The sequence below is a fragment of the Rattus norvegicus genome, chromosome 18 (genome assembly GCF_036323735.1).
Source record: "Rattus norvegicus strain BN/NHsdMcwi chromosome 18, GRCr8, whole genome shotgun sequence".
Lineage (NCBI taxonomy): Eukaryota > Metazoa > Chordata > Mammalia > Rodentia > Muridae > Rattus > Rattus norvegicus.
The window spans coordinates 14,243,534-14,271,414 of record NC_086036.1 but is presented as its reverse complement, the minus strand read 5'-3'; the positions used below and the strand labels follow the sequence as shown (position 1 = coordinate 14,271,414).

The 27,881-nt window shown below is 41.1% G+C and overlaps 1 protein-coding gene across 10 annotated transcripts in view; it reads left to right on the top strand.

Moving 5' to 3' along the window:
* Nol4 (nucleolar protein 4) overlaps positions 1-27,881 on the top strand; it is a 362,395-nt gene that overhangs the window by 298,283 nt on the left and 36,231 nt on the right. For 9 of the 10 annotated variants that reach the window (XM_039096918.2, NM_001415694.1, XM_017600973.3 and 6 more), the window contains one exon: positions 467-580. The exons of the other annotated variant lie outside the window; for it this stretch is intronic. In XM_039096918.2, coding sequence (XP_038952846.1) covers positions 467-580 — 114 coding nt within the window. The remainder of the gene's footprint in view (positions 1-466; positions 581-27,881) is intronic. 10 annotated transcript variants of the gene reach the window in all.

Sequence of the window (27,881 nt, the reverse complement as noted above, 5' to 3'; positions counted from 1 at the left end):
CCCCCCACACACACACACTCAGACACACAATCTCTTTTTCTAAAGCAGATTATTTGCCGTGGTGTGCTATCTGACAGGTTTTTTGTTTGTTTGTTTATTTTGTGACAGCCCTGCTTTTTGTTTTTGTTCTGTTCTGTTGTACATTGTCATGTTCATAGAAGAACGAAGAGGCATGTTTTATTTGCAAACCACAGTCAGCAGTCTTGCCATTGCCTGTTCATGCTCCAAGTTAATGGCCCTGAGTACATAGTGGTGACAAGAGAGACACGGGAATGGATGGTGCATCCATGTAGCAGCTGTAGGTCTAACCTCTAACTAGCTTTCATTTTTCATCTTTACAATTTCCATTTCCTCTATTGAAATAGATTCTCCTGCACATGCCGATGGTCCTCTGAGCTCGTCTGACGCGCGGTCTGTCAATGGTACTGTTAATAACTTTCCATATCCTTTCTCTCTTCTCTTTTAGTCTCGACCTATCCCTTCCCACCTTACTTCAGCAGTTGCAGAGAGTATCTTGGCTTCAGCCTGTGAAAGCGAGAGTAGAAACGCTGCCAAGAGGATGCGTCTGGATAAAACCCAGGTACTGAGGCGCGTGGAGGAGTGCAGACTCTTGAATGGATCTAACACACAGATTTCTGTTCTTATAAACAGAATTGAAAAACGATATGCTTTGGTGATCACACATGTCACGCAAAGATGTCTATGGGGAAACTGGGATGATAGCAAAAAGGAATGAAACTTCCTGTTAGTATCAACTTAATGGCCAATTAAGAGGTGCTGGCTAACTAGATAGCATGTGATTCAGGTTTATCTTGTCATTTATGATCAGGACTCCGTTGTTTTCATTTGTAATGAAAATGAACATTTCTTCAATGCTATCTGGCATGCACTGCTGTATAGTTCTAGTTTGCTTGAAAGGGCTACTATGCTACCCATGAAAATAGATTATGCTGACAGTAATCAAAGTAAAGATAATCTGTGAGCGATTAAAGAGACAAAATTAGGGTCCTAATCTAATAGATATCCATGTCTGGGCTTACTCTTCTTGATAGCTAATTATCTATCTGAGAACCACATTCTCAAGGCTTTGCTTGTGTAGTTTTGTGCGGTTTGGGTGCACTGTTCATTATACTTCCCTGTGTGCGTTTGTTGATACTCCCCTGCGTGGCTCTTTTAGTTTAAGTCTTCCTTTCCTATCTACACAGTAGACTTCTCTGTTTCCCCTTCTGCATTACCCGTAGTGGAATGTGTTTTACACTATATGCTATGAGAGCAGAGTAAATTGTTAGTTCAGTGTTGGTTTTCTTACGCAGCAAGACAAATCAAGTTTTCTATTTCACGATTAGAATTTTTTTGGTTGTTTTGTTACATTGTGATTTGTTTATTTTTGATTTATTTTATTACTATTCTTTAGATAATTGTTGTCTTCTTTATTTAATTTTATTTTTCTTGGGTATTTTATGTATTTACATTTCAAATGTTATCCCCTTTCCCTCCTTTCCCATACCCCTTCCCCCTAGTTCTATGCTCTCACTCCCACTCACCCACTCCAACCTCAATGCCCCGGGATTACTCTACATTGGGGAAACCAGTCTTCATATGAACAAGGGCTTTTCTTCCTATTGATGCTGGACAATGCTGTCCTCTGTTACATATGTGGCTGAAATCATGGGTTGCTCCATGTGTACTCTTTGTTTGGTGGTTTCGTTCCCGGGAGCTCTGGTGGGGTTTTGGTTGGTTGATATTGTTCTTAATATGGTGTTGCAAACCCCTTCAGCTCCTTCATTTTTTTTCTGTAACTCCTCCATTGGGGTCCCCTTGTTCAGTCCAATGGTTATCTGCAGAGCCTCTCGGAAGACAGCCACATCTGGCACCTGTCAGCAAGCACTTCTTGGCATCAGCATTAGTGACTGGGTTTGGTGGCTGCATATGGAATGGATCCCCAGGTGGGGCAGTTTCTGGATGCCCTTTTCCTCAGTCCCTGCTCTACCCTTTGTCCCTATATTTTCTCCCATGAGTGTTTTGTTCTCCTTTTTAAGAAGGAATGAAGCATCCACATTTTGGTCTTCCTTCTTCTTGGGCTTCATATGAGCTGTGAATTTTTTCGTAGGTATTCCAAGCTTTGGAGCTAACATCCACTTATCAGCAAGTACATACCTTGTGTGTTCTTTTGTGACTGGGTTAACTCACTCAGAATGATATTTTCTAGTTCCATCCATTTGCCTATGAATTTCGTGAAGTCATTGTTTTTGATAGCTGAGTAGTACTGCATTGTGTAGATGTACCACATTTTCTGTATCCATTTCTGTTGAAGGGCATCTGGGTTCTTTCCAGCTTCTGGCTATTATAAATATGGCTGTTATGAACATAGTGGAGCACGTGTCTTTGTTATACATTGGAGCATCTTTTGGGTATATGCCCAAGAGAGGTACAGCTGGGTCCTCAGGTAGTACTATGTCCAATTTTCTGAGGAACCTCCAGACTGATTTCCAGAGTGGTTGTAACAGCTTGCAATCCCACCAACAATAGAAGAGTGTTCCTATTTCTCCACATCCTCACCAGCATCTGCTGTCACCTGAGTTTGTTATCTCAGCCATTTTGCCTGGTGTGAGGTGGTTTCTCAGGGTTGTTTTGATTTGCATTTCCCTGATGACTTAGGATGTTGAATATTTCTTCAGGTGCTTCTCAGTCATTCTGTATTCCTCAGTTGAGAATTCTTTGTTTAGCTCTGTACCCCATTTTTAACAGGGTTATTTGATTTTCTCGAGTCTAACTTCTGTATATATTAGATAAGAGCCCTCTATTGGATTTTTTTCCAACCTGTTAGTTGCCGTTTTGTTCTATTGACAGTGTCCTTTACCTTTTATATGGTTCAGAATATCATTATTTTTGTGGTTATTATTTTTAAATATTCTGTACTTATAGTGCTAAGTATTGCAAAAAAAAATTAAGCCCACAAACAGCAAAATGCAGCACTGATGTAGTATTTAAAGCTATTTGAAAATGCCAATTTTGGGATAACCAATCGTATTTATTGATTTGGTGACATCAGTATGTCCATGTCTTCTGTTTTGACGACTTATCAATATTATAAAAATGAAATTTATTTTAAGGTGAGATATCACACTATATACATTGCTATCTGGTATCATGGTTAGCCTGTAAATTTTTAAAACGTATCCCATTTTGATTCTCATTTCTACCATAACTTATTGGACAACTTTCAGCAAGATAGGCCAGGTCTCAGTGCTTCAGTTTCTGCGTTAGAAATAACCAATGATAACAGCACTAAGCCTCAGGGTTGTACAAGTACCTTTAAAAGGAGGGTCCGTGCTACATACTAAGTATTTTTCTGGGAACAGTGCCAAGGTCTGCCTAGAGGACTCTCCTATCTAGGTCTTTTGCCATTGCCTCAGCAACACAAGAACTAGAAATAAGCCTCAATATGTTGATATAGTATGGTACCTGATACAAGAGTCTGTCAGAATCGGTCAATTTGAAGAAAGGTCTTAATTCTAAAAACTAAAATGTTAACATTCTAGAATCAAAAGGACCATCCTTCTTAATGTACAGTCACGTATACCACCCACTGACTCTAGAATATATCTGCACAGATTCAGTAGTGCACCTATTTGATAAAAAGTGACAGATTCCTGCCATGTTTTTACCCATAGTATTACTCTACAGTGTCCATCGTGGCAGGTTATATACTCGTATGTGTTCAGATGAAATCATTCTCCTTGGCCTAAGCTGTCAAAAGGAAAAAGGGATGTCTAATTTATAAGCTATTGTGAAGGTTTGATAACTCTTCATGTATAAAAAGATGCTATTTTATCCCTCCCATGTAGTTAAGTGTGTATGAGCCACATACTTCGTCAGACTGTGCAGTAGGAATAACCTACTTACTTTAATAGTCATCTACTGTGCACTATTGCATCTGTCCCAATGCCAAAGATCTGCCATTGTTGAAGGCAGTTAAAGCAGGTTAGTATTTCTTTCTAAGAACACCAAAAATTTAAAGAAAAACTACCAGCAACATTCAGAAATGAGATTGTTCCTCAGACTGAGATGGGTGGGTACCTATGGTCCCGTGACTCTCCCCCTCTGTGCTATACTATTTTCTTTGCTTTTATTTATTACTTTGCCATATTATTTTCTTTGTCTGTTCAAACATAGTGGTTCTATCATGAAAAGTTGACTACTTTCGAATAGGAGCTTGCCTGACAGCACTCCATGTTGGAATATCCTTTCCACCCCCTAAATGGGTTCAGAAGTCTCAAGGTGGATGTAATATGTAAGAAAACAATGTTTAAAATCATGTTTTATGGACAAAGAAGATGATTCAGACTTACTGATGTAAGCTCTTGCCTTACAAGCATTAATACCTGAATTCAATTGCTCTAATGTAAAAGCAAAGAAATACAATAGCAACCACCCTGGGTAAAATGGCATGCGCCGGGAAGCACAAAGCTGGGGGCAAAGGTAGGCAGGTCCCTGGTGCTCTCTGAGCAGACAGCTTAGCCCTACTAGCGTGATCCACACCAGTGGGAGACTCTGCCACAACAGAAAATAAAAGTAGATAACACTCGGAAACAATATCCCAAGTCATCCCTCTGTTACCTCCCTTCACATACACATACAAAAAGGAACTTAAATAAATAAATTGTATTTTAGAAATTTTAGGTAATCAATTAGACAATTCATAAATGCAACAATCTTATAAAATTGGCGGTTATAATCTTACAAAATAGAGCTCTAAAGAAGTGTGGAGACCAATGCATGTTGCAAGTGCATGAAAACCATCACCTAACATGTTTAAACTCTCTGAAAGTACAGTTAAAGGCAGTCTGTGATCCTGTAGTGTTTCCTCATTGGTTATGCACCCCAAGGAAAGACCAAGGCCTGAATATCCCTGAATAGCAGTTCAGCATACATCATTACCATTTCAACATTTTCTCGACTATTTACTCACACCACAAATTCCATAGATCTCATTTGAGATGCCACACAGAGACTTCCACCTTGCCTTGAAGATGTCACAGTCATGTTGAATTCAAATGTGACTCTCGGCATTGAGACTACCCTTTCTAGGCATACCTGTAACCAAATGCAAATTTCTGAGAATGTACCCATGGTCTGAAGGTTTTTCATCAGTCCTTGGATGAAGTAAAGGCATACGTTTTCAAAAACTGCCAGGTTGAATTCTAGGTTTGTTTGTTTCTTTTTGTTAAGCCCACCCTTCCTCTTCACTGCCACTGGCTGGCCACATGGTGAGCTATGATTATGTCCCTCTTAGTTTTATGAAGCTTGATGAGTTAATTGGATTTTATGGAGCTGTTTGAGCTATGAACATGAAAGGTGTTATGGATGTGCTAAATCCTTTTTTTTCAAATGTCCATTTCATACAAATCTGGAGGAAGCTTATTACTATGCCACACAGGCCCGAAGCCAGCCAGGGGCAAGGACAGAAGCTGAGAGCTTCATCAAGCATCAGAGTTCACAGAATTACAGAATTTAAGTGAATCACTATGCTCATCACGATACATCCAGGGTTCGGTTCTTGCACATGGAAGTCTGAAATTTGTTTGCAATCTAAGAGAAAATTTTCCTCTGTTTGAGTACTTTAAAAGAGGCAATGTCTGTCTTCATTTTTCTTTGCCTGACAGGGAAAACTTAGAATGAGAGTTCTCTCTCTCTCTCTCTCTCTCTCTCTCTCTCTCTCTCTCACACACACACACACACACACACACACACACACACACATTCTGATTTTGTTATTGTTTACCTGTTAGTACAGTTTTCATGAGGACATCTTGCCCATTATTTCTAGGATAATTTCTGAATATCAGCATTCTTCAGTGAAAGAATCCCTCAAGGCTTTTATGAGTCTCAATAAACAGAAGGTCTATACCCTCGTACTTTCTTCTTTTAAAACCTGGGATAAAAATTAAATTCAGTATAAATTAACTATGGTCACAATGAAGGAATATTATCCTCTAATGCTTGTTTGCATAATCCCTTAAAGGAAGGTAATAAAGTAGCACAGTAAGAGTAATAAGGTAGTATTTTAATGTGTAGACCTGTGAATCCCGGAACACTAGCAGGACTGATGAATCGGCAGGTACTTGTACCTGTATGTGTCACAGTCATGAGAATGCAGAAACCCAACTGTCTTCTGGTTCTGCGCATGTGCAAACTTAATGGGTCAGTGACACACATTTTCTCAAAACAAACATGGTAGCATTTCAAGTTAAACAATGTAACAGACTCTTGTTTTACACAGCAGTGAGAGCCCTAAGATAATCTAATACTTCTATGAATGCAGACACTAAAACTTTGATTATTTATATCTGTTTTCATTTTTACCACCAGGCATTCAAAATGTGCTCTTTGGCCATATACATAGGTCTCTAGCTGAACTTTTTATAGCTCCTGGGCTGCACTGTTTCTACAGTTTAGGGATACTGTTTCCATTGCTGTAGAGAGAATGGCCTAGAACGTGAATGTAGGACTGAGTCATAAATCATCAGTTCTCGTGAGTCCCTCCTCAGCTAGTTTCATTTTGAAGACACTGAACTTGAGTCCCAAACACCCCTAGTTATCAGCCAGCTTTGTGCATATTATAACATGAATTTTTTTTTAATTTTCTAGGGCTTGCAAGGAAGACATTCATATGGTATAAGATAAACATGATGAAGTTCTTTAGCTTTATTGTTTCTTCTCCTTCTTTGGCTGTGGTTGCTATGTTGCTAAGGATGAGGTCATTGGGTATCAATGGCCGTATCTGTCAGACCTCAGTCAAGAAGCTCCCTCACATGGGAATGTTATTTCCAGCTGAGAACCTGGAGAACATTGCACAGCCTGCAGGCAGCTGAAGAGATTAGCTAGGATCCTTTCCATGGGGCTCAAATGGCCTGAGCTTCTGCCAGGCTGTCTTTGTTTCTTCTAGACAATTCTGCCTTCCAGGGGAGACTTAGCAATCTTTAAAGTTTATATATCTTGGGGGAGTAGGGGGCCTAAAGAATCTGGTCAGTTTCAGGGACTTCTTGGAGCTAATATCTTAATGAAGCTCTCTGCAGACTGGAATATCTCACTTTTGGAAGAAATTGCTACACAATACCCTAGCACTAGATCCTCTTAAATAGAGTAAAATAAAGCTAATGTATCCAATTAAGGTATTTTATAGAATATAAAAATCACACACAGACAGCAGTATGTATTTTCCATTTGTGTTTTTAAAATTGGGTTCGTTATGGACATTTCATGGTGGTTGAGCGACATCGAAATGGTCTCACAGTGTCGGCGACTTTTAAACAATCCTTCAGAGAAAAATATTTCACTGCAGCATTGCTGGTGTTTTGTGAGGAAACTAGCTGCATTACCCTTGTTCTGTCAGCATTCACTTGATAATGGGGCTAGACTCAAATATGAAAGAAGTCCAATTAGTGTTCCAAAATGCTATCTTTTAACTGACAATTTTTGAACTTTCTGTTTTTCTGTTTATTTGAACTATTCTTTTTCAAAAACATTAAAATTTTAGTCTCAATAAGAAATTGTTGATGGGAAATTACTTATAAATCCATCTTAGAATGATATATTTGCCAAATATGCATTTGACCAATAGATTTAGCCAGTGTAGAAAGGAGAGAACCATTTCCTGGGAGTCTAAACACCACCAGTGTTTTATTGTTATTGTTGTTGTCATTGTTGTTGTTATAGAATTGAGGCTCTCATATGGACAGTCCATACCAGGCCAATACAGTCCCCTGTGGAGGAGGTTTATTGAGGATGATGGAGAAAAGAGGGGGGAAGAGAGGGAGAAGAGAGAAAAAAGGGGAGGGGCAGAAAAGGTCTGTTTTAGACTGTGATGTCACTGCTCCCACCTTCACCTGCGCATCTGTCGCTATGCCAATGGCCATACAGTCCCAGCAGATGCACAGGTCCCTGCTGCCTGTGGGTTACATCACTGCTGGACGCGAAAGAGATTCCTGAAACCAACAGTTGTAGATTTTTAATTCTGGCAAAATCATTAAGCAGTTATTTTCATTCCCACTTTGAAAGTGGACGAGGCATCATTTCTCATCAATAACCTCTCATTCTGTCAAAGATCAGCAAAGCACAGATGGTACCCAGAAGGGAGTAGAGGGATGGCTGCGAGCCACCAAGGTAGGATACTGTGAAGCCTTTCTGAGAACTTGGAAGAGCTTCAAGAGGAAAGATTCATTCAGCGAGACCTTGAGAAAAGAGGGAGATGTTGACAGGCAGGAAGTCTGCTAGAAATATTCTTGACATTCGGAGCATTTCCAAATAAGAGATGCTCAAAAACAGAGTCTCCAAGGGAACGCCTGGGATGTGTGTGTGTTCATGCGTGTTACGTGTGTGATAATACACATGCATCTCTCTTCAGATGTGTGTGGAGGTACAGGGTTGGCAGAGGGTATCTTACTCAATGGCTGTCCATCATAGTTTTTGAGTCCCACCAATTGGCGAGACTGGCTGGGTAGCCTGTCTCTGCCTCTCCAGCACTGGGAGTACAGGTGTGTGCCAGCCACCACATCTGGCTGTTTACACTGACGCTAGGGATTAAGGTCAGGTCTAGATGCTTGCATACAAACACTTTATCAACAGAGCCATTTCTCCCATTCCAGCTTGGTACTTTTGATAAGAAAGGATAGGTCATGGAGTTAGGTGCCAACCATTGAACTAGGTTGTCAGGATTCTGCTGTGCACTGGGAATTAATATGTATATTTAGTGCCTGCCAGAGAGGAGTAATACAGAAGCATGACTTCCTCTTTCTGTAAGTTTCAGAACTTACATGTAAGGAGATGTTCATCCATAAAACTAGGAAAGATGAGTTCTTTGCACAGTGAGGAGTTGCTTCATACCATGTATCTTGTCTAGATTTTCTATACATATTAATCAAAATGTAGCATATATGCGTAAAGTAACCATGAAGTTCATTGGTACAAAATAATCATGAAGATGGTATTTCTACAATAAACATAAATAATATTGATACATCATTTGTTTATTACTATAACCTAGCTCAGCTAATTTGGAATATTTCCAGTAATTCATGCCCACACAACAATTACATGCAAAATTACTATTCCACCTTAAAGATATTTTATATCAAAGAGCAGGTGTTACAGTTTTTACCAGTTAAATCAACTAGATATCTTTTATCATTCTAAAATAAGTTTCTTTCTAAGAAATAAGTTTATAAGAAAATAAGTTTATTTCTGCTTGTAGTGTGTCCTTGTTTCATTTTTCTTACATAATGATACACCACCGTGTATGTGTGTATAATGGAAATATAGCCATATCAGTCTGTCTGTAAGTGGTAGTGGGGCATACACAAATGAAATTTCTTCTCTAGTGGACAATGGAAAGTTCAGGCAGTTGACTTACTTGTGGGACCTTGCTGAATTCTTTGGAGAGCTGGTTAGAAGCCCCACTTTCTGATCATTTATTTCTCTATCATTTGTCTACCTTACTGCTTGGTTTTTTTGACCTTGTGACCAATACTCTCATTTTTTTTTAAATTTACTTTTAATTTTAGGCTTGTCTTTAATTTATGATGCTATCAATTACAAGGTGATAGATGTCATTCTATAGAATGAATAGGTGGATTGAATTCAGACACAGAAATTCAGCATAGCTTGTTGATAATGCTTTTTTGTATAAACGCTGGAAAATACATGGTTGACTGAGTTCTCCGTGAACAAGGCACTTTGTTAATGTTACGTCAAAGCACCTATTTTTAGGCTTAACAAGTAAATGATGAAACTGATATATTTGGTTTGTGTCAAATAAATTCATTTTTATCATGTGATTTGTTCATTTGTTGTTCTATCCTTTTCCCTTAATTTATACACTTTGCAAGCCATTAGTTTCTGAGATGGAACAATATTACATATATTGGAAAAACTGTTCCAAAGTCACGCACCTGTAATTAAGTTAGGGGATATAAAAGCTTAGAAAATTGGATCATATTTGTCAAAAAAAAAAAGGTTTTGTGATTCTTGGCACCGCACATGAAGAACACACATTGGCACTAGCAGCCTCAGGGTACGCAGTTGACACGCAGTCATGCTTCACCTGAGTTGAGGGAGCATTCCTGGGGCCTTGAAAGGGCTGAAGAGCATCCTAAGTTAAAAATGATTTTCCTCTGCTCTCATCTGTTGTCAGTATTTCTATGTGCTGTCGACTGATGACGAAAGCATCTGTATCTTGAGCCTTGAAGATAGATTTGGTTACCCTGCTGGGTACTGTTAGAGCACCTGCTACAGGCAGGTACTGCAGATGACGTAACAGAACAAGTGACCCGTTGAAGCATGTTCTCAAACCAGCGTGTTTCCGCTTATGTTCTTCCCTGTGGGTTTCTTCTTTCTGTAAAGGGGTGGCAAGGCTGGGGGTCTTTGCACAGCAGCTTTGTCCGACTAACATACTGTGATTTTCTGAAGTTTCCAACTCCAGGAAGCTCATCTTTATGGACCTCTCAGTGTCCTTTCTCTTATCAATGACAATTTTAAGGAAAAAGTGATTTGACTTGGACAATCCAGAGGCTCCTTCATTTCTTCATGGCACCCTCACGTCCCTTTCTATACATTCCAGGATGTGACATACAAACCCAACATTCACTGCGCTAGGATTCTGTGAAACAAGGCTTTCTGTTATCATTATCTTTATTATCTGCAACTTTATTAATTAATGCCAGTCATGAAGCAAGTCAGATTTCTTCTTAAGATCAGGTACCACCTCTGTAAATTTTTGTTTTTATTGTAAAATTTCTGGGCTTTTTAATATTAAAAAATGTAGTAGAATATTCTGGCAGCGTCCAGACACATGCACATGACAGGGATGGTCATTTTTTTTGTCTCTATCTTTTGTGTTTCCTAACTTTTTTTATGACAAACTACTTGGCATTTGATATATATGTTATGGTTCTGATTTCTGCGTAGGTAGAGACCAGAAAGTCAAGCATGAAACAGGGCTACAGCTAAATCTTAAACTCAAATAATAAAATATGTCAATGTGAGCAAAACTTTGTATGTTTAAGAAAGGATATGTTCAAGTAGATTGCTATAAAACATGCGCTGTAATGATGTTTTTCCTTTTGGGTATTTATTTTGCTACTGGGTATGGCAGAAAAGAGGAAATTCTTCGGTTGAGGGACCTGAGTAGACAAAAGAGTAAGGCAGCCAGGTCGAAGTCCTTCACAAGCAAATAGGCATTGAGGTAGGAGCAGCGAGGTGTCCCGTGAGCCTGCCTATGTAGGCCCTCATGCAAGCCCACTGCAGCTCAGAGACCGCTAACATGTTCTCAGAAAATAAGGATCTTCTTTTTTATAAGTCATTTAAAATATGTAATGGCGTATTTCAGGGCTTAGGGGGTTAACTGGTTTTAAAAATTAGCATTTGCAATACAAATCTTAATAATCTGAGTTTGGTTCCCACATCGCAGTGATGGATACAAGAGCACACATATGTCGCCCACAACACCTAAGGAGAGATGCATGGCAGAGACGGGAGACTCCACCTGTAGTGAATGGGATGGCTGGCCTGAAGCACGGTAGCCAGCCTCCTGCCTCAGCACAGTGGAAGGACAGCATCCGTTCCAGAAATACTCCTCTGACTTCCACGTAGGCGTCATGGCTCATGCATTCTCATACTCAACCACACGCATATTCATTGCACGTACCACGGGCACATATATACAATAAGAAAAAAAAAGACATTACAGCTACAAAACTTTACATTTAGCATACTAGAGGTCCTGCTTTCAGTCATTAAGAACTATAATAACAATAACTTAGAGTTAAATGCATCTATACACACATAGATGAAAACCAACTTACTTTCATAAAAATAACATTTCTGAAAAGGTTAGCTTTCTACGTAGATTTCCCTTCAATCCCCTTCCTTCCTTCCTTCCTTCCTTCCTCCCTCCCTTCCTTCCTTCCTCCTACCTTTCTCTTTTCTTTCCCTTTTAAGAGATTCATTCCTTATGTTACCAGAAACATAATTTCCCTTTTAAAGGATAACACAAGGCAAATCCAGTGCAGAAGATCCATCTCCCTTTTGATTTCGGGGTAATGTTCTGAATAATGGAGATGAGAATGCTTCATGAATTCCAGTTCTCAGTGTGCAGGAATTTGAATATTGGTATGAGTGAAGAACCCTGAAGACCACATTAGTTTAATTCAATTGCATCTTTATATCATTAATTACTGCCTATGAAGCCAGTTTGAGAAGTCCAATGAGGCTCTCGAGTTATCCTCGACAATGTCCAGTTATCTGTGAATTTTCTTAGATTCCACATTGAGTCAAATTTTAAACTGTCAGTCCCTTTCTATACATAATCACATTGAGTTAGCACTTACAAATTATTTAGAATCTAGCGACCACATCTGCCAAAAAGACCTCCTGTACCCAGATCCAGATTTAAATTCTAACATCTTCATTTTCCAGTATCATTTTCAATGAACAGTAAATAAACCAGAAATGGAGAGACAGAGCGCCATACAGCATCCTGTTTATATATGGATGTTGTTTATGTGCATAATTTTGCATGCACACATATTCTCCTATTTAGTTTGTTTGTGTGCACGCATATTCTCCTATTTAGGCTTATCGGACACAGAGTAGCATGTATGTTATTGCTATTGCTGTTCCCAATGCAAAGTTGCAGAGGCAGAAAAGCATGTCCTCCTGGATATCCCTGATTTCTGTCTTCCTGAGTGACATTTCATGGCCTGAAGGTGTTTGCATATGGGCATAACTAACTATTCCATCAGAAGATTCACTTTCTTCTCAGCTGTTCTCAACCCTTGCCTCATACTTGGAATTTATTATATATTCACTTCAAGGTGGATCTGCCGAAAGATGCACCCTCTCTACATGAGGCATTGGTACCCATGACGAAGTCCCTTTTCCACCTCACAGTATAGGAATTACTGAGCACAGCATATTTTGGCACTCGACATGTGTCCAGCTAGCACTGTAATGGCTTCCAGGTGTCTCCTTGAATAATGTCTGAATTTATAATTTTTTTTATCCTTCTGTGGGACTAAAACAGCTTTGCTTTTTACACTCTGAACCACAAAGACACTCAGTTTCATACTGGAACAAAGACAGGCATTTAATAATAAGAACAATATTCCAGTTTGATAGGGCATGACAAATAACCAGTCTTAGGAAGGAAGAGACTCTCCACAAAGCACCTAGTGCCTCAGCCTAGGAATGGTGACATGTGGACACTTAGTTGCCCATACTGATACTACAGTTTAAAGTGCCTGTGGCAACCTAATAAACATCACTTTATCACCAAATGGGGAAAAAAAAATCACAGACGCAGTACGATAGGAACCAAGGGTACATAGCACAGAGCAGACAAAGAATATCTCAACGTTTAGGTCTTGGCCGCTGTTGCCTTTCAGGGCTCTGCAAGAAAAAGTGGGCAGCTATTAGGGTTCTGACAAAGCAATTATAGTGAGGCACAGACACAGGGAGCTGACCTGACATTTGTCCCTGGATAGTTGTCATAGCAGCAGGCTCAATAGAGCGGTTTGCTATAAGCAGTGCTACATGCTGTGGAGGACGCTCTACACCAAATGCAACACATTAGAGCATCAATACACAAGAATGGAGAGGAAGCCTCATGGCAGCCATCTTTTTGCTTCAAATACACATTCAAAGTGAAAATTGAAAAACACAGATAGAATAGGAGCATTGTATATGGTAACTAATTTATGTGCCTTAGTGCCACACTGGGTGGTGTGGTATTACTATTCTTTCTCAAATACGACAAATGTACATGTGGCCCATTATGCTATCCCTGCTGATTGGATTAGACAGTGCTTCTCCTGGGCACACACACAATCTGTTCTTCAAACACAGCCAGCAGGGACAATACCATGTTGAGTTCTTTCTGTCTCATGACCCACGGATATGGTGTCTTTAGCGATAGGATCTTACCTCCAAGTGCTGCCAAGCACATTGGCAATAGTTCACATTATTGTAGGACAGAAGTCTGTGAGATGTCAGTAACCAATAACTCAAAGGGAGATACCTGATGTGGCTGGGCTTCTGTTTGATAGCTGAATTTGTAGAAGTGTTGCTGATGGAAGTCAAATCAGATTACTTTAGATGTGGCCCCTGATAGGCTGCCTATGTGCGATGGACAGTTCTTATCCATGGGCATACTGGCAGCACTGGGAAGACTTGGTGCATTTTTGAAACAATACATGAAATTGGGAGATGAAATTGGTGGGTAGATGTTAGGGAGTGTTGGAGGAGAGGGGTTTGATCAAAACACGAAATAGGTATATCCTGTATGAAATTCTCAAGTAGTAAATCTTAAGAAATTAGGTAGCAGGGAGATGATTAGTTGGTAAAACCCTGGCCAGAAAAGTGTTAAGTCCTGGGCTGGGATAACAAGAACCCAATGAAAACCAAGTGGAGTGGATGTGATCCCCTTGTGTGTGGTGCCTACTGTGATTCTAGACTACAAGATTCTTAGAATTGATTTGTTATTTACTACAATGACTACAGCAACTTAGAATGTATTACTATAGGGTTTACCAAGAGCGATAAAGCCCTGTGTAATAGCATTTTGAAAGGGTAGATACCTCGGTGCCTTTTAACCACTTAAACACCTGAGATGAAGAGAATGTGGTGGGGGCCAGCCTGACCCCCTACAGCACTGGAGTGTCCACATATTCAGCTCATTGGTCCAGACTCATAACTGTACTTCTGCAAATGGTTCACAAAGAACAAGCAGGGAAAGGAGGGAGTTGCAGCTTATTTGCATAATTTAGGCACATAGGAATTAAAAATATTAATCACCTTAATGACTTGGGAACCAAAATGAAAATAAAAGGAAAGACAAAACTGCTTCTCTCAGCAAATCTGCCTCCTGCAGAATGCCTGGGTTGCACCAAACAAATCCTATTAAAGTAGTTCCCAGGTGACAATGACGATTAGTTCACGGAGAAATGCTTTGCATGGTTCCGTTATTTTTCACTTTATTTAATTTTCCCATAAATGCCATTTTTAGAGTTAAAATACCCCCATCCTGAACAGCTGGATGATAGTTTGGCTCCCTTAGTTCTTTATCGACTCAAAACTTCATCCTCTGTGGGAAGGAAGAGTGTGAATGGGAGGAGATGAGGAGGAGGAGAGAAGTAGGTGGGCTTGTATAAAAATCTCTTCTGTGAAGGATTGTGCTTGGAATGTGAGGGAAGATCAAATACACTTTCATTAACTATAAAAGAGGGGTGTAGAGATCAGGGTTTGGAAAGTTTGTCCTCTGCCACACTCACATCCCACCTGAAGGTGGCTAAAGTCAGTTCACTCTATCCTGACCAAGCTAGCTCAGTCAACAGATTCTCCAGCGGCAGAGCGAGGATAAAAGGAAAGAGACAATTAGACAACACTGTAACACGACCCCCATCCAGTTCTGAGGCTGAAGGTGGGTTTATTTTTTCCTAGTCTTACATTTTAATTACACGCAAGTAATAAGGTTTGTTCTAGGTTAAGGGAACAAGCGAGACAATAAACACAAATAGTCAAGGAACAAGCAAGGCAATAAACAAAGCCCCATGATCATTGTTTCTAAGGGCTTATCAGGATGATAAGTTATCTGAGCCTACTTCCCTGTCCTAGCCCAAAGTCATATTCTTGCCTGAAGCCTACTTCTTTGTTCTAGCCCAAAATCAGATGTCCTGGTACAATGTCAAATTCCTATCTGGAGTAGCCTACTTCCTTGTCCTGGTCCAATGTCAAATTCCTGCCAAGCAACCCTAAAAGCTCTCCACAATGTCCTTCCAGCTCAGTACTGATGCTTGTGTTCTCAGGCTTTAGTCTACAGCAAGAGTGTAGCTTTGTGAACCATTATCCCTGCTAGGCCCATCTATGGCAACTCTATGTTGGACAATATTGGAAAGTGTCACTCAACTCAAGGACGTCTGTTTCTTCCTCTACATCTTGGGAAAGTTTGATTTTTTTCTGTTTTGCCTTTTCATATCACTTAACTTGTATGAATTAAGCAGAGAGTGTCACCCCAGCACCTACTTCAAGGCACATACCTCATAAAGATGTTTTCTTGACCTGGGGAGCTTATTCCTTTGGAATTAAAGACCTACTGGTTCCCAGCATCTTTTGTGTAGATGCCTTTAATTAAACCTGTCTTTCTCATTCAGTTCCTTGTAGTTCATTATTTGATCTTCTCCTGTCCCTGTTTAGGGCACAAAGCAGTCTTTCTTCTCCCCAACACATATGCATGTGAGCTATGACTCTTAATCCTAAAGATGAGATGAGAAAGACCCTTAACCCAAACCATCATGGCCAAATTAATTAAAGAAGGCAATTAAAATAAGCTTTTTAAAATCCATGTGCAGGAGCTGTCTCCCTGTAAGGCAGGGTTCTAGAGATCAACCTTGGATGTGAGAAACGCAGGGCTTTTATAGCTCAGGAGTAGGGAGTTGCCAAGTGAGACATTCGGCTGGTAAAATAGGTTTGGGTCTCTGAGCAGGACAAATAAGTTAGCACTAATGAAAGAAATACATGTTTGCCAGGTGGGCATAACAAGGTAGTCAGAGGCATAACAAGGATGTTATAGGTGATCATATAATCTTGACTTTGGAACAAAACCATGAGTGCCACTTCTGGAACAGGGTGTACAGAACCATTTGTAGTTGATGTTACAGGTGGGGCATTGCCCATTCCTTGAGAAACAGAGGCTTAATCATAACCAGGGATGAACCTAGTTTATCTTTAATATAAGCTGACTTTTAAACCTAATATGGAGGCTGACTGACTCCACATCTCCCACCCCCTCCACCACCATCACCACCACCACCATCACCACCACCACCACCACCACCACCACCACCACCACCATCACCACCACCACCACCACCACCACCACCATCACCACCACCATCACCACCATCACCACCACCACCACCACCACCATCACCACCATCACCACCACCATCACCACCACCACCACCATCACCACCACCACCACCACCACCACCACCACCATCACCACCACCACCACCATCACCACCACCACCACCATCACCACCACCACCACCATCACCACCACCACCACCACCACCCCCTCCACCATCACCACCACCTCCACCACCACCCCCTCCACCTCCACCACCACCACCACCACCACCACCCCCTCCACCTCCACCTCCACCTCCACCACCATCACCACCACCACCACCACCACCACCCCCTCCACCTCCACCACCACCACCACCATCACCATCACCACCACCACCACCACCACCACCATCACCATCACCACCACCACCACCCCCTCCACCTCCACCACCACCACCACCACCGCCACCGCCACCACCACCATCACCACCACCACCCCCTCCACCTCCACCGCCACCGCCACCGCCACCGCCACCGCCACCATCACCACCACCACCACCACCACCACCATCACCGCCACCACCACCATCACCACCACCACCACCACCTCCACCACCACCACCACCACCACCAGTGCGTCCCTGTCAAATCCTTGACAGGGTCTTAACATTCTTTATCTGGGGGAAACAAAATTTATAATGCAACAAAAGATGCGTTACTCGTTCATAAAGTATATCTGTTTGGTTACCACAGAACAAGCAATGTAAGACCATATAATCTTGACATGCCAGCAAGTACTATAGGTAGCTATTTTGTCCCCTTTGCCAGGAAGTTTCCTTGGATCTAATATTCCAGCCCTTTGTTAAGGACAAGGGACTATGTGTTCTCATCTGTAACTGCTTCTTGCTGAAGTTAGGATGCCATTGTCAGGACCCAGGAACGATGGAATATTAGCCAAACACCACGAGGGGATTAGGGCAATGAAGTGCTCATCATAAGTATCTGGTTTGTTGACCCAGCTAAAGAGACAGGGAGCAATTACATTGACTGGGCTGATGTACATTAGTGTTTAGCAAGCCCAGGGCTTCCAGTATTGTAAGGTGTAGTAGGGCTGGCCTGGTGATCACCTTAGGGTCAGTTTGTAGTCTGAAGCTAACTTCTGGATGGTGTCTACCAGCGTAGTGGAATTCTGCCGAGACAAATACAGACTCTGGGCAGAAGTTAAAGAACTTAAAGAACACATTTATATTTGTAGATTTTTCCTTGGGAACAGGCACTAGGCAGGAAAGCTTTGGCTGTTGATTGACTGGTTTCCATTTGGCCTCTGCGAGGTGGATAAAGGTTATGTCTAAAACCTGTTTATCCTTTAACACAAAGTCTGTTAGTAATGGAAACCTGACTCTAAGTTTGATTTTTTTTTTTTTTTAAAGATCAGGTAACCTAATAGCACTAGAAACATAAGGCCTGGTTTTCATATGTGAAATGCATTTACCAGGCAGCTGCTGCTAAACTGATGAGGCTCCAGTTAGCTGTCATCACCATCAGAGATCTTAGAAGGATAAATTATAGGAAGAAGTATAATCCAAGTGGCCTATGTATCAACTAAAATGACAGAGACGTACCCATTACCTAGATGGTTGCCTTAGACTCCTGTGGTTTCCATGGCTTCATTGGGGGCTGTGGTTTTAGTTCTTAGGCTGCTATACAGGACAGTTTTAAATGTTCAGCTACCCCACAGGACAGCATTAGGCTTTGGCTCCCAGACCCAGTTCTGAGATATTTTCTTATAGAGGAAGAACCTGGGAGAGTTACCTTACTTTGACCAGGCAGAATAGAGCAGTCAACTCAACAATTTCCACAGTTTGTGCGGGACACTCCCTGATGGCAGGTGAGGCATGGGGCAGGTTTTCTCAGTGGTTAGAGTTACCACAATTCAGGTGGAATCCATGTGCGCCACCTGTCTTCTTTGTAGACCTTAAGGTTTCCATTAGGATCTCTATCATAGTAAGCCTTTTTTCAAGAAATATATTAAATTTAAAATTGAAATAGAAATTTTCCATAGTCAGCAGATCTCTGAAAAGTTTTGAGGGCTATTAAATATATTTGATTTTTAATAAACTTTATTTTTTAACTATTTGTTTTTAATTACTTGTTCTAGTATTAACCTTGAAAACTTGTACCTGAAGCTAAATAAAGCTTGCCCCTGTAAATGAATTACATTTGTAAAGAATCTGGGCATTTACAAGGTGACTGATTATTAACCTGCATGCCTTAATCATCTCTAACAGTTTATAGGTTAATAGCTTTTATAAGATGAGGATTTACATTTTTAGCCCTCTTAAGTTTAGCCTTTAAAGAAAATAATGCTGTTTTGAACTGAAACTCTTTGGTAGGAAAATAAAACTTGAGATCATAATTATAGTCTACAGGGAGACTTGTAGCTTTGGATTCCTGGTCCTTTCAAAGAGCAGCATTGCATATCACAGTATCTTGTATGACCCAGTTTATAAAAATAGCTAAAGCCTAACAAAATTAGCAGTGACAGGGAAGTAGACACATGTTCTCCAGTCAGCCTCTCTCTGACTGGAATAGACTAGGTAAGGAGAGTCACTTTGTAGGCTTTGTCAAACTGTTTAGGTCATTGTCTTGCTGTATTCTAAGACAGGGATATCCCAGTTTCTGATATTTAGTACTGGTGGCCCTAACTTTAGCTGGCCAGCTACAACTCTTAGGGCTTAGGATTCCAGTGTAGCCTTGAACCTTTCTCAGTGTGAGTCTTTAAGCATAAAATCCATGTTTTGGGTTGACATATTTTTGTTAACACAAACAGTGAGAAGCAGGACTTGAGGGGTTTAAAAGCAAAGTTGGCAATTTGAATATTTGCTCAGAACTATACACATTGATGGACTGGCTCCTTGTTTTAAGATTACCTACGTAGCTTTCTAATTATTAACCTCGTGTTATGAGTTTTAAGTCAACTTTTCCTACAGATTTTTAACTATGTCCACTAAATTTATAAATCCTCTGGTATATCATAGCAAAAGTTTTAGACAAATGAACCCAATAATCTAATTTTGCTCATCTGATGTAAGACAGAAACTCTCCGATTCTAGTTTCAGCTTTTCAATACAATAGAATAGCTTAAAATACCATTTCAACATTACCCATACCTAAAAGACAGTGGAATCCCTACTGAATGGAGTCTAGTGTCCAGAAAGGTCAGCGATGAAGAGTACTGAGTTTTGGCTATCAAAGCAGCCACGGCAAGCTACAGCCTTGAACTTGGGCTTGGGTGGAGGGGACGCACATGAAGTATGCTCGCAGATGACAAACTGGTGTTGTGGGTTGTGGGCATTGACACAGCCAGGCAGCATCTAGAGCTTGGTCTGACATCCGAGTCCATCTGTAACTGTCACAGAAGCACACACAGGAGATGGAGAGGGTGAAAACAAAAATAATACATAGAACTCGCTGCAGAGAGAACACACAAAGACAAGGAGACAATGTTAGATGGTGCAAAGTAACAATAGAGACAATGAGAACAACAATTGAGGTTTTTCTTAATGATTAGAAGGCTTTTTTTCAGTTGCCTTCCACACAACCCAGACACACTGGGGTACCCACTAGAGGTTTCTTGCTGACATGTCCCCACCAGTTCAGTTAGGCCAGACCTTTCTGAGTTGCATCTCAGCTCTGGGTATGTCTGACGTGCCCTGCTGGCTCTCCTGAAACCCTCCGTTCTGCCCCTATTGTCATGGGATGTGATTTGCTTCCTGGGGCTTCCAGGCACTGAGGTGCTGGGTCTCTCATACCTGTCTTATTTTCTCAGCCCCCAGCATCACCAAGACATCCCCTGGATCCCATGGCAGGTCAGAAGAAGAACTGGTGGTTCTCTCCAAACTCCTAATTAATCAGAAATAACCAGTGGTCCATGGGGTATCTTCCTTTGCCCTGGGTGGAGGAATGCAGGGCCTCATTAGACTCCTGTGTCCCCTTACATTCCACAGATCCAGAGCCAACCAGAAACAGATGTCACAGGAAAACTTCAAAGCTTCTTTGACTTACCAGAGTAGGCCTCTGTATAAAAGAGAAAGTGTCCTTATGTTAGATTCTTCCTTTCAATATACATAAATGTTGTTGCCTTTCTATCCCCATCATAGAAAATGAAGAAAAGAATCCCCCACACGTGGTAGCTTTTATCAATGCCCCAAACCCCACAGTTTACATGTGCCCTCCCTATCACAGCAGATAACTTTAAACTCATTATTTAAACTGTTGCCAGTCCAATCCTTAGATTCTTCCTGCAAACCAGTCAGGGTTCTGTGGCCCCTCTTCTAATCTTGAGGATCACGAATGATTTTTTTCTTTCTGAAGCCCATGGTCCGAGTGATCATCTGACTTGCCTTTGCAGGGGTATTTGGCAAGTTCCATTACTTTTGCTTATCTAAACCCCTAGACTGCCCTTGCTTTGTAGAATAGAGTGTCTGTTTCCTCCCAAGCTCAGACAACTCTGTCTGCACATAGCATATCCTCTTATTTGCAACCTGGAGGTTTCTGAAACTTGGCCTTGTTCATGGACTTCTTTTTTTCTTCTCTAGTCTCATGGATTTAAATTTTATCCAGAGTGTGGTCCCACATACATTCCCAGCTTTTTTGTGAACTTCCAGTCTGTGTGCCCGACAACGTGTCTCTACTCCCTTCTGGGTCAATAGTTAGTGTACTCAAAGCAGATATCAATCCAGTGCAGTCTGTGATGGTCCCTTCCTTACTGCTTCCTGAGGTAGGAGCAACATGGTTCTCTCTTGGGATCTCTGCACTCCCTGTAACTTCTCATGCACTACTCCCACCTCACACTCCCACCATCTGGCAGGGGACCCAACAGGCCTCACATCCAGCAGGGAGATGATCCAGGAGAGGAAAGAGTAAGATTTGAGACAGTGGCACCTTAGCAGTCACTGGGTCCCACCCCCCATGGACTGACCTCCTGGCTTACTTTTCGTACACATTTAAACATAGTGGAACTCTGGGCAAAACGTGTCCAGGTGACAATTCTCATAGCTCAGCTTCAGAGCTGGCTGCATTGGAATCCCCTTGCAAAGTAGCAAAGCACGTGTGACATTTACAATAAGAATAAGTTTGATTGGCTGACAAACGAACTCAGAGCTGGCCTAGAGGAAGGATCTGTGATATGCATAAGGAAAGCATGGTGGAGGAGGCAATATTCATGGGGCCTCTTTCCAAGGAATGTGCTTTACTCACTGAGAGCCAAAGCTCACGATGAATACGTCAACAATGCTCAGAATATGGCGGAGGACCTCCAGGCTGGTGGATGGCGTCACTCCATCACAGGCTTTGTGATGGGCAACCCTGGCTCCTCCAGTGCTCACTCTGAGTCGTGCTTCCTACAGTTCCTACATTCCTCAGAGAATGCTTCTGAGCACACTTCAAATCCCACAGCCCTCTCTCCAACACCCTGGACCTCAAAGTTCATGGTATTTGTTATTTCTACCGTTACCGTTCTCTATCATGTAAAATGCACTTTTAAATTGTCTACTCTGCAGTGGCAGCTGTAGTCCTCATTAAACCAAGCCTTTGAGGGCGGGGAACTTCCCATACAATTTGGTCATGACTCTGGGACTCTACTAATAGTGGGCCCAAGTAAATGCAGAGAGGATGAAAGAACATCATTGTTTGCTTTCTCTTTTCAATCAAAACCCCCCTATCCTTTTGACTTCATTATAACGTTTTGGAAATCTCATGAACTTGGCGTTTCTCTTATTTTTCTTGTAGTATGGAAACAAGAAGACACAGTGGCTAAGTTTCTGTCTCTGGAACATGGGCTCCACATATTGATCTTAGATGCTGAGCTCACTTGAACCTTTTTCCTCTCCCACAAAGTCACAGCTTAGTTCTGTGCACCTCATAGGGGCATTGCATGCTTTAAGCTAAGGAGCAGGTCAGAGCAGCTCCTGATGTGTGGCAAGCACACATCACTTCCCTTCCTCTGTGCCGGTGGTTCTCAACCTTCCTAATGCTGTGACACATTAACATAGTTTCTTATGTTGTGGTGGCCCCAACCACAAAATTCTTTTGTTGCCACTGTAATTTTGCTACTGCCACAAAGCATCATGTTCTGCATATCGTCAGATCTGCAGGCTGTCAGATATCAGACGATCCCCAGAGGGCTGTCAGTCCCCAGGTTGAGAGTCACTGCTCTCGGCACTACTCAGTGTTGTAAATGTGGCATGCTGGGTTGTAGAGTTCATCCATCTTTAGGTCCTCTTCTCTGCGCATGCACAACATTGGCTGCTTTGTTAGTTCTCAATTACCTCTCATTAACTATCCATGTATGGGTTATCTGGATTCCCTGCTGATGTGCAAGCTCACGGAAAGGAAATATCCCATCTGCGTTAGTCTCTGTGTCTGCAGCCACAGTGCCTTGCACTTTGGGGTTTAACATATGCTAAGTAATCGTTTCATTTAATCGTAGATGTGTTCTTAGTGATAAAATCGGTTCTTTATTTTGTGCAGCATGCAGCAGTGAGCACCTTTGACTTGGTGTAAATCTATAGCTTTTGAGTCCTGTTAACTTTATCCTATGCAGCTGCACGGTATAGCAGTGGGCTGAGATCCACCTAGTCAAAAATTCCAGTCAGGAGGACCACAAATTCAGGACCTGCTTGGGCTGCAGAGTTAGTTGAAGGCCAGACTGGAAAACTTACTTAGTAGGGTTTCTGCAAAATAGAAATAGTTACAGAAAAAGAAGAGGTTGAGGTCACTCAGTTTTAGAGTGATTGCCTACTGTGTGCAAACTTTAGGTTCAATTGCAATATTATAAAGAAATAACTGACTGAACGAAACCTTAAACTTCATCTTTTTTATTGGATATTTTAAGTATTTACATTTCGAAAGTTATCCCTTTTCTCTGTTCCCCCCTCTCTTATACCCCCCCTCCTGCTTCTATGAGGATGCTCCCCTCCCATTCACCCAGTCCCACCTCACTGCCCTGGCATTGGGAAAACGAGCCTTCTCAAGACCAAGGCATTTTCCTCCTATTGATGCCAGAAAAGGTCAACCTCTGCTACATATGTGGCTGGAGCCATGGTCCTTTCATGTGTACTTCTTGGTTGGAGGTTTAGTACCTGGGAGCTCTGGGGGTTTTGGTTGGTTGATATTGTTCTTCCTAAGGGGTTACCAACCCCTTAGCTTCTTCAGTCATTTCTCTAACTCCTCCAGTGGGGTCCCCATGATCAGTCTGATGGTTAGTGGCAAGCGTCCTCATCTCTGTGGGTAAGCCTTAAACTTCATCTTAAAGATAGCAAACCGTGATGAAATCGTCACTCTCCTGTGAGCTTAACATGTTCTCTCTTCTCTTTGCTTCACTTTTCAAAAGTCACTAATTAGTCAATGATCTGTTAATTAATCTGTCTTGTCTGGTTAATCTATATATGAAGTCATTTGGCCACCTGACAGCCAAAGGTCTTTCCATGACATAAGGTCTTCTGCTCTGTCATCCCACTAGATGCGAGCCTTCCCAGTGGTGCCGCAGTCACCCCATCTTTACTCCACCTAGTGCTTTGTTCTGTGTCTAGAAAATCACTGTGATCCGCATTCAAAAGCTTCTCCCACAGGGAATGCTCAGGCGAGTTGCCATATACAGTGCTGTTTAATGCCTTAGCCAGTGTTAGAATGGCAGTTTGTAAACTTCAGTTACCTACATTGGTACTGGGATATACAATGCAGTCTTTAGTGTTTTTTAAATTTTCAACTAACTTTTTCTACCCTACATAGAGTTTTCAGGTTAAATATGCAATCCATCATGTAAAAACATTTCAAATGTCATGCATCTCAAACAAAAGAATATACTCAATGCTTCCTTTCCAATTCTGAACATGTTATATATATATATTTTTTTCTTTTCTTTTTTTCGGAGCTGGGGACCAAACCCAGGGCCTTGCTCTTGCTAGGCAAGCGCTCTACCACTGAGCTAAATCCCCAACCCCAACATGTTATATTTATTATGAAGTTTCCCCTACTTCTACAAACTGATGCAGAAGCAGAGTTTTAACAAGTTGATGGCTTTGGAATTTAAATCTCATATTTGTTTGTGCCTCTTCCAAAAATGTTGTCTACATATTACAAATGGCTTCAAAATTCTGAAAAAAAAAATGATATCCAGCCAATCGTATCTCAGAAGTGAAATACCAAAGAAAAGGAGACAGTGGCAAACCTGGGGAATGGCCTTCCATCCTGGCCTAAGAGTTCTCCAGGACAGTAGTGTTTGGGGAAGATATTTTATGGCTGTCACACCTAGTGGACTCCACCTTGCAGAAAATAATCACAGGGTGTTTCATTTGCCTTAGAATCTAGAAGGATTTAGTAATACTTCACAAAGCAAATAACATCCCCAAACACACACACACACACACACACACACACACACACACACACACACACCTTAGGAATATACACTTAGAATAAACATGATTTCATTGCTTGCTGACTGGCTTGGCAGTTAAAACAAACAGAAAAATACCTGCTCATCTAAGACCTTAAAAGACTTCAAAATAAGGAACTGAGGAGTGCTTCATGGGTGTGGGGGGAGTGGCAGAGTGTGTGCCCTGTGGGTGAGCCACAGAATGGGGAAGACGTGGTGATGAAGTGAGAGGCCGTGATGACAGAAGCACCAGGGCAACAGAAAAGCCCTGAGGCCTCAGGAGGCTCTGTCAGACAGAATCCGTACTAGTCACTGGAAGAACGCGGCAAGTGCCAGCCCATGGCATGTCAGGAGCAGGAACGGACAACATAAACACCTCAGGCACAAGCACTTTTGACCTTTCTTCTGAGCCCTTCCTTCGGTGCCACCTCACCAAGTACAGTGTGAGTCTGCTAAGCTGATCATGTAAACAGTGAAGACAAAATCAGGAAGTTTATCTAGGTGGGACAAAATAACACAGAGCAAGGAAAAAAAACAATTGCATCAGAACATTTTATTGCAAGGAAATTTTAATCTAAATTCTATCCTTATATGAACCTATTAAACAAACATAGAATATACATTCAGAGGTGTTTGTATATGAAGGTTTTTTTTTTTTTTTTGGTTCTTTTTTTCGGAGCTGGGGACCGAACCCAGGGCCTTGCGCTTCCTAGGTAAGCGCTCTGCCACTGAGCTAAATCCCCAGCCCCGAAGGTTTTTTATCAATGGTAGAATATATTTATGTACAATCTGGGCATAGAAAGACACACGTGTATACGTGTTGAAGACAGATTCCTGGGGAAGCACACTGATACCCAAGCAGATAGACTTCCTTTATGACTTTGAACAAATCTTTTCTTATCATTCCTTTATTTACTTTTTTGATTCATGTATAAATCTTAGAAATAAATTCTCTCCTGGACCCTCATTTTCAATTATTTTATCACTTGATGCATTTTTTTTTATTTTTAGAAGTTATCACTGAAATAATATCTGTACCTTCTATATTTCATTTCTTTCCCTCATGATCAGGTCTCATGAGAGTAGAGAGCCGGTCTCTTCTGCCTTCTGATTGATAGACACACAGCATGTAGTTTACTACACATCCTAGCAACTGGAAGGTGTCCACAGAACATTCTTTAAACTTACAAATAAAATCAGATCATCAAAAATATCCTTAATTATAGGTAGGAGAATTTTTAAAAGATGCTATTGGATAGGACATGGCTCTCTAGAACAAAAGACTCGATAGAGATAAAGGTATCAATAAGCAGGTGAAAGGGTTCAGAGGCTGAACAAATTATGTCTGGAGACTTGAGAGAGTGAAGACACATGTAACCGTAGACATAATGTCTGATAGGTAATCATGGGGTCCTGGCTAGCTATGGTCTAGAGGCAGCTCAAAATGTGGGCCTGAGCAAAGGTCTCCACCAGGGATTTAGATGTAGAGAAGCTTGCTGTGAACCATTAGATCCTGGCTAAAGTACAAATGCAGCATTTCAATCTGCATTGAATGGAAAACATTTCAACCTGATATAGAACGGAAACTTCTAGAGAATCGAGATGGAAGGGAAAGACTTGCTTATTATTCCCAGTGTCATAAAGTGATATAATTTGAAATCTTAAGGGAGCAAGAACTACTGTTTACCAAATCCAAGTAGTTTATGATCATGTATTGGTTTCATATATATGTATATAGAATTATAGCAATAGATTCCTAAAAATTACCAGCTTTTGCCATGGATTTGTTGCATTTGAATGACATTTGTCTTCTAGCTATAATATTAAAACCTATAGCACTCTACATTTGTACCCAATGTCCTTAGTTAGATACATCATGGAACCAGGAAGTAGGCAAAGGAAACAATTCTATTAAAGGAGGAACATAGCGAAGATACAGATCGGAGAATCCACCCAACACACTCAGGCTTAAAGTGTGTGTTTGAAATTCATCACCAGATTATCTATTTTTACATCATTTTGTAAGTGGTTTCTCGTGCACATTGCTTTTAAGTTTTAATTTGACTTTACTATAAAAATCATTCGTCAGTGATCCAAGTTCTGCTATATTGATGGCTTTCTAATTACCTTAGTTTGACTGCTTCATAATTAATATACTTCAAGTACCAAAAAATGGATGGGTAGTTTTTACACCGAGTCTAAATTATAGTAATCTATACGTGTTTTTTCTAATGTGTAGAAATTAAGATCTCAGTTACATGGCTTTTTCAAGATGCACAATCCCCATGGAAGCATGTTTACTCTATGATTGAACAGCGTGTTCATCAAAGGTAGCTGTGAAAGAATCGATTATGTAGAGCAACATTACGAGGGAATTGTTTTCATTCTGCTTACTCAACCATGCTGGCACACCTGTCTCCAATTTTGAAACTATCAACGATTACTTTACAGCATCGGTGCTCAAATAACATCATTAGTCGGGATTTCCCACCTTTTCAGGCCGAAAACAAAACATGAAAGGATGAAGATTTTCTACCAT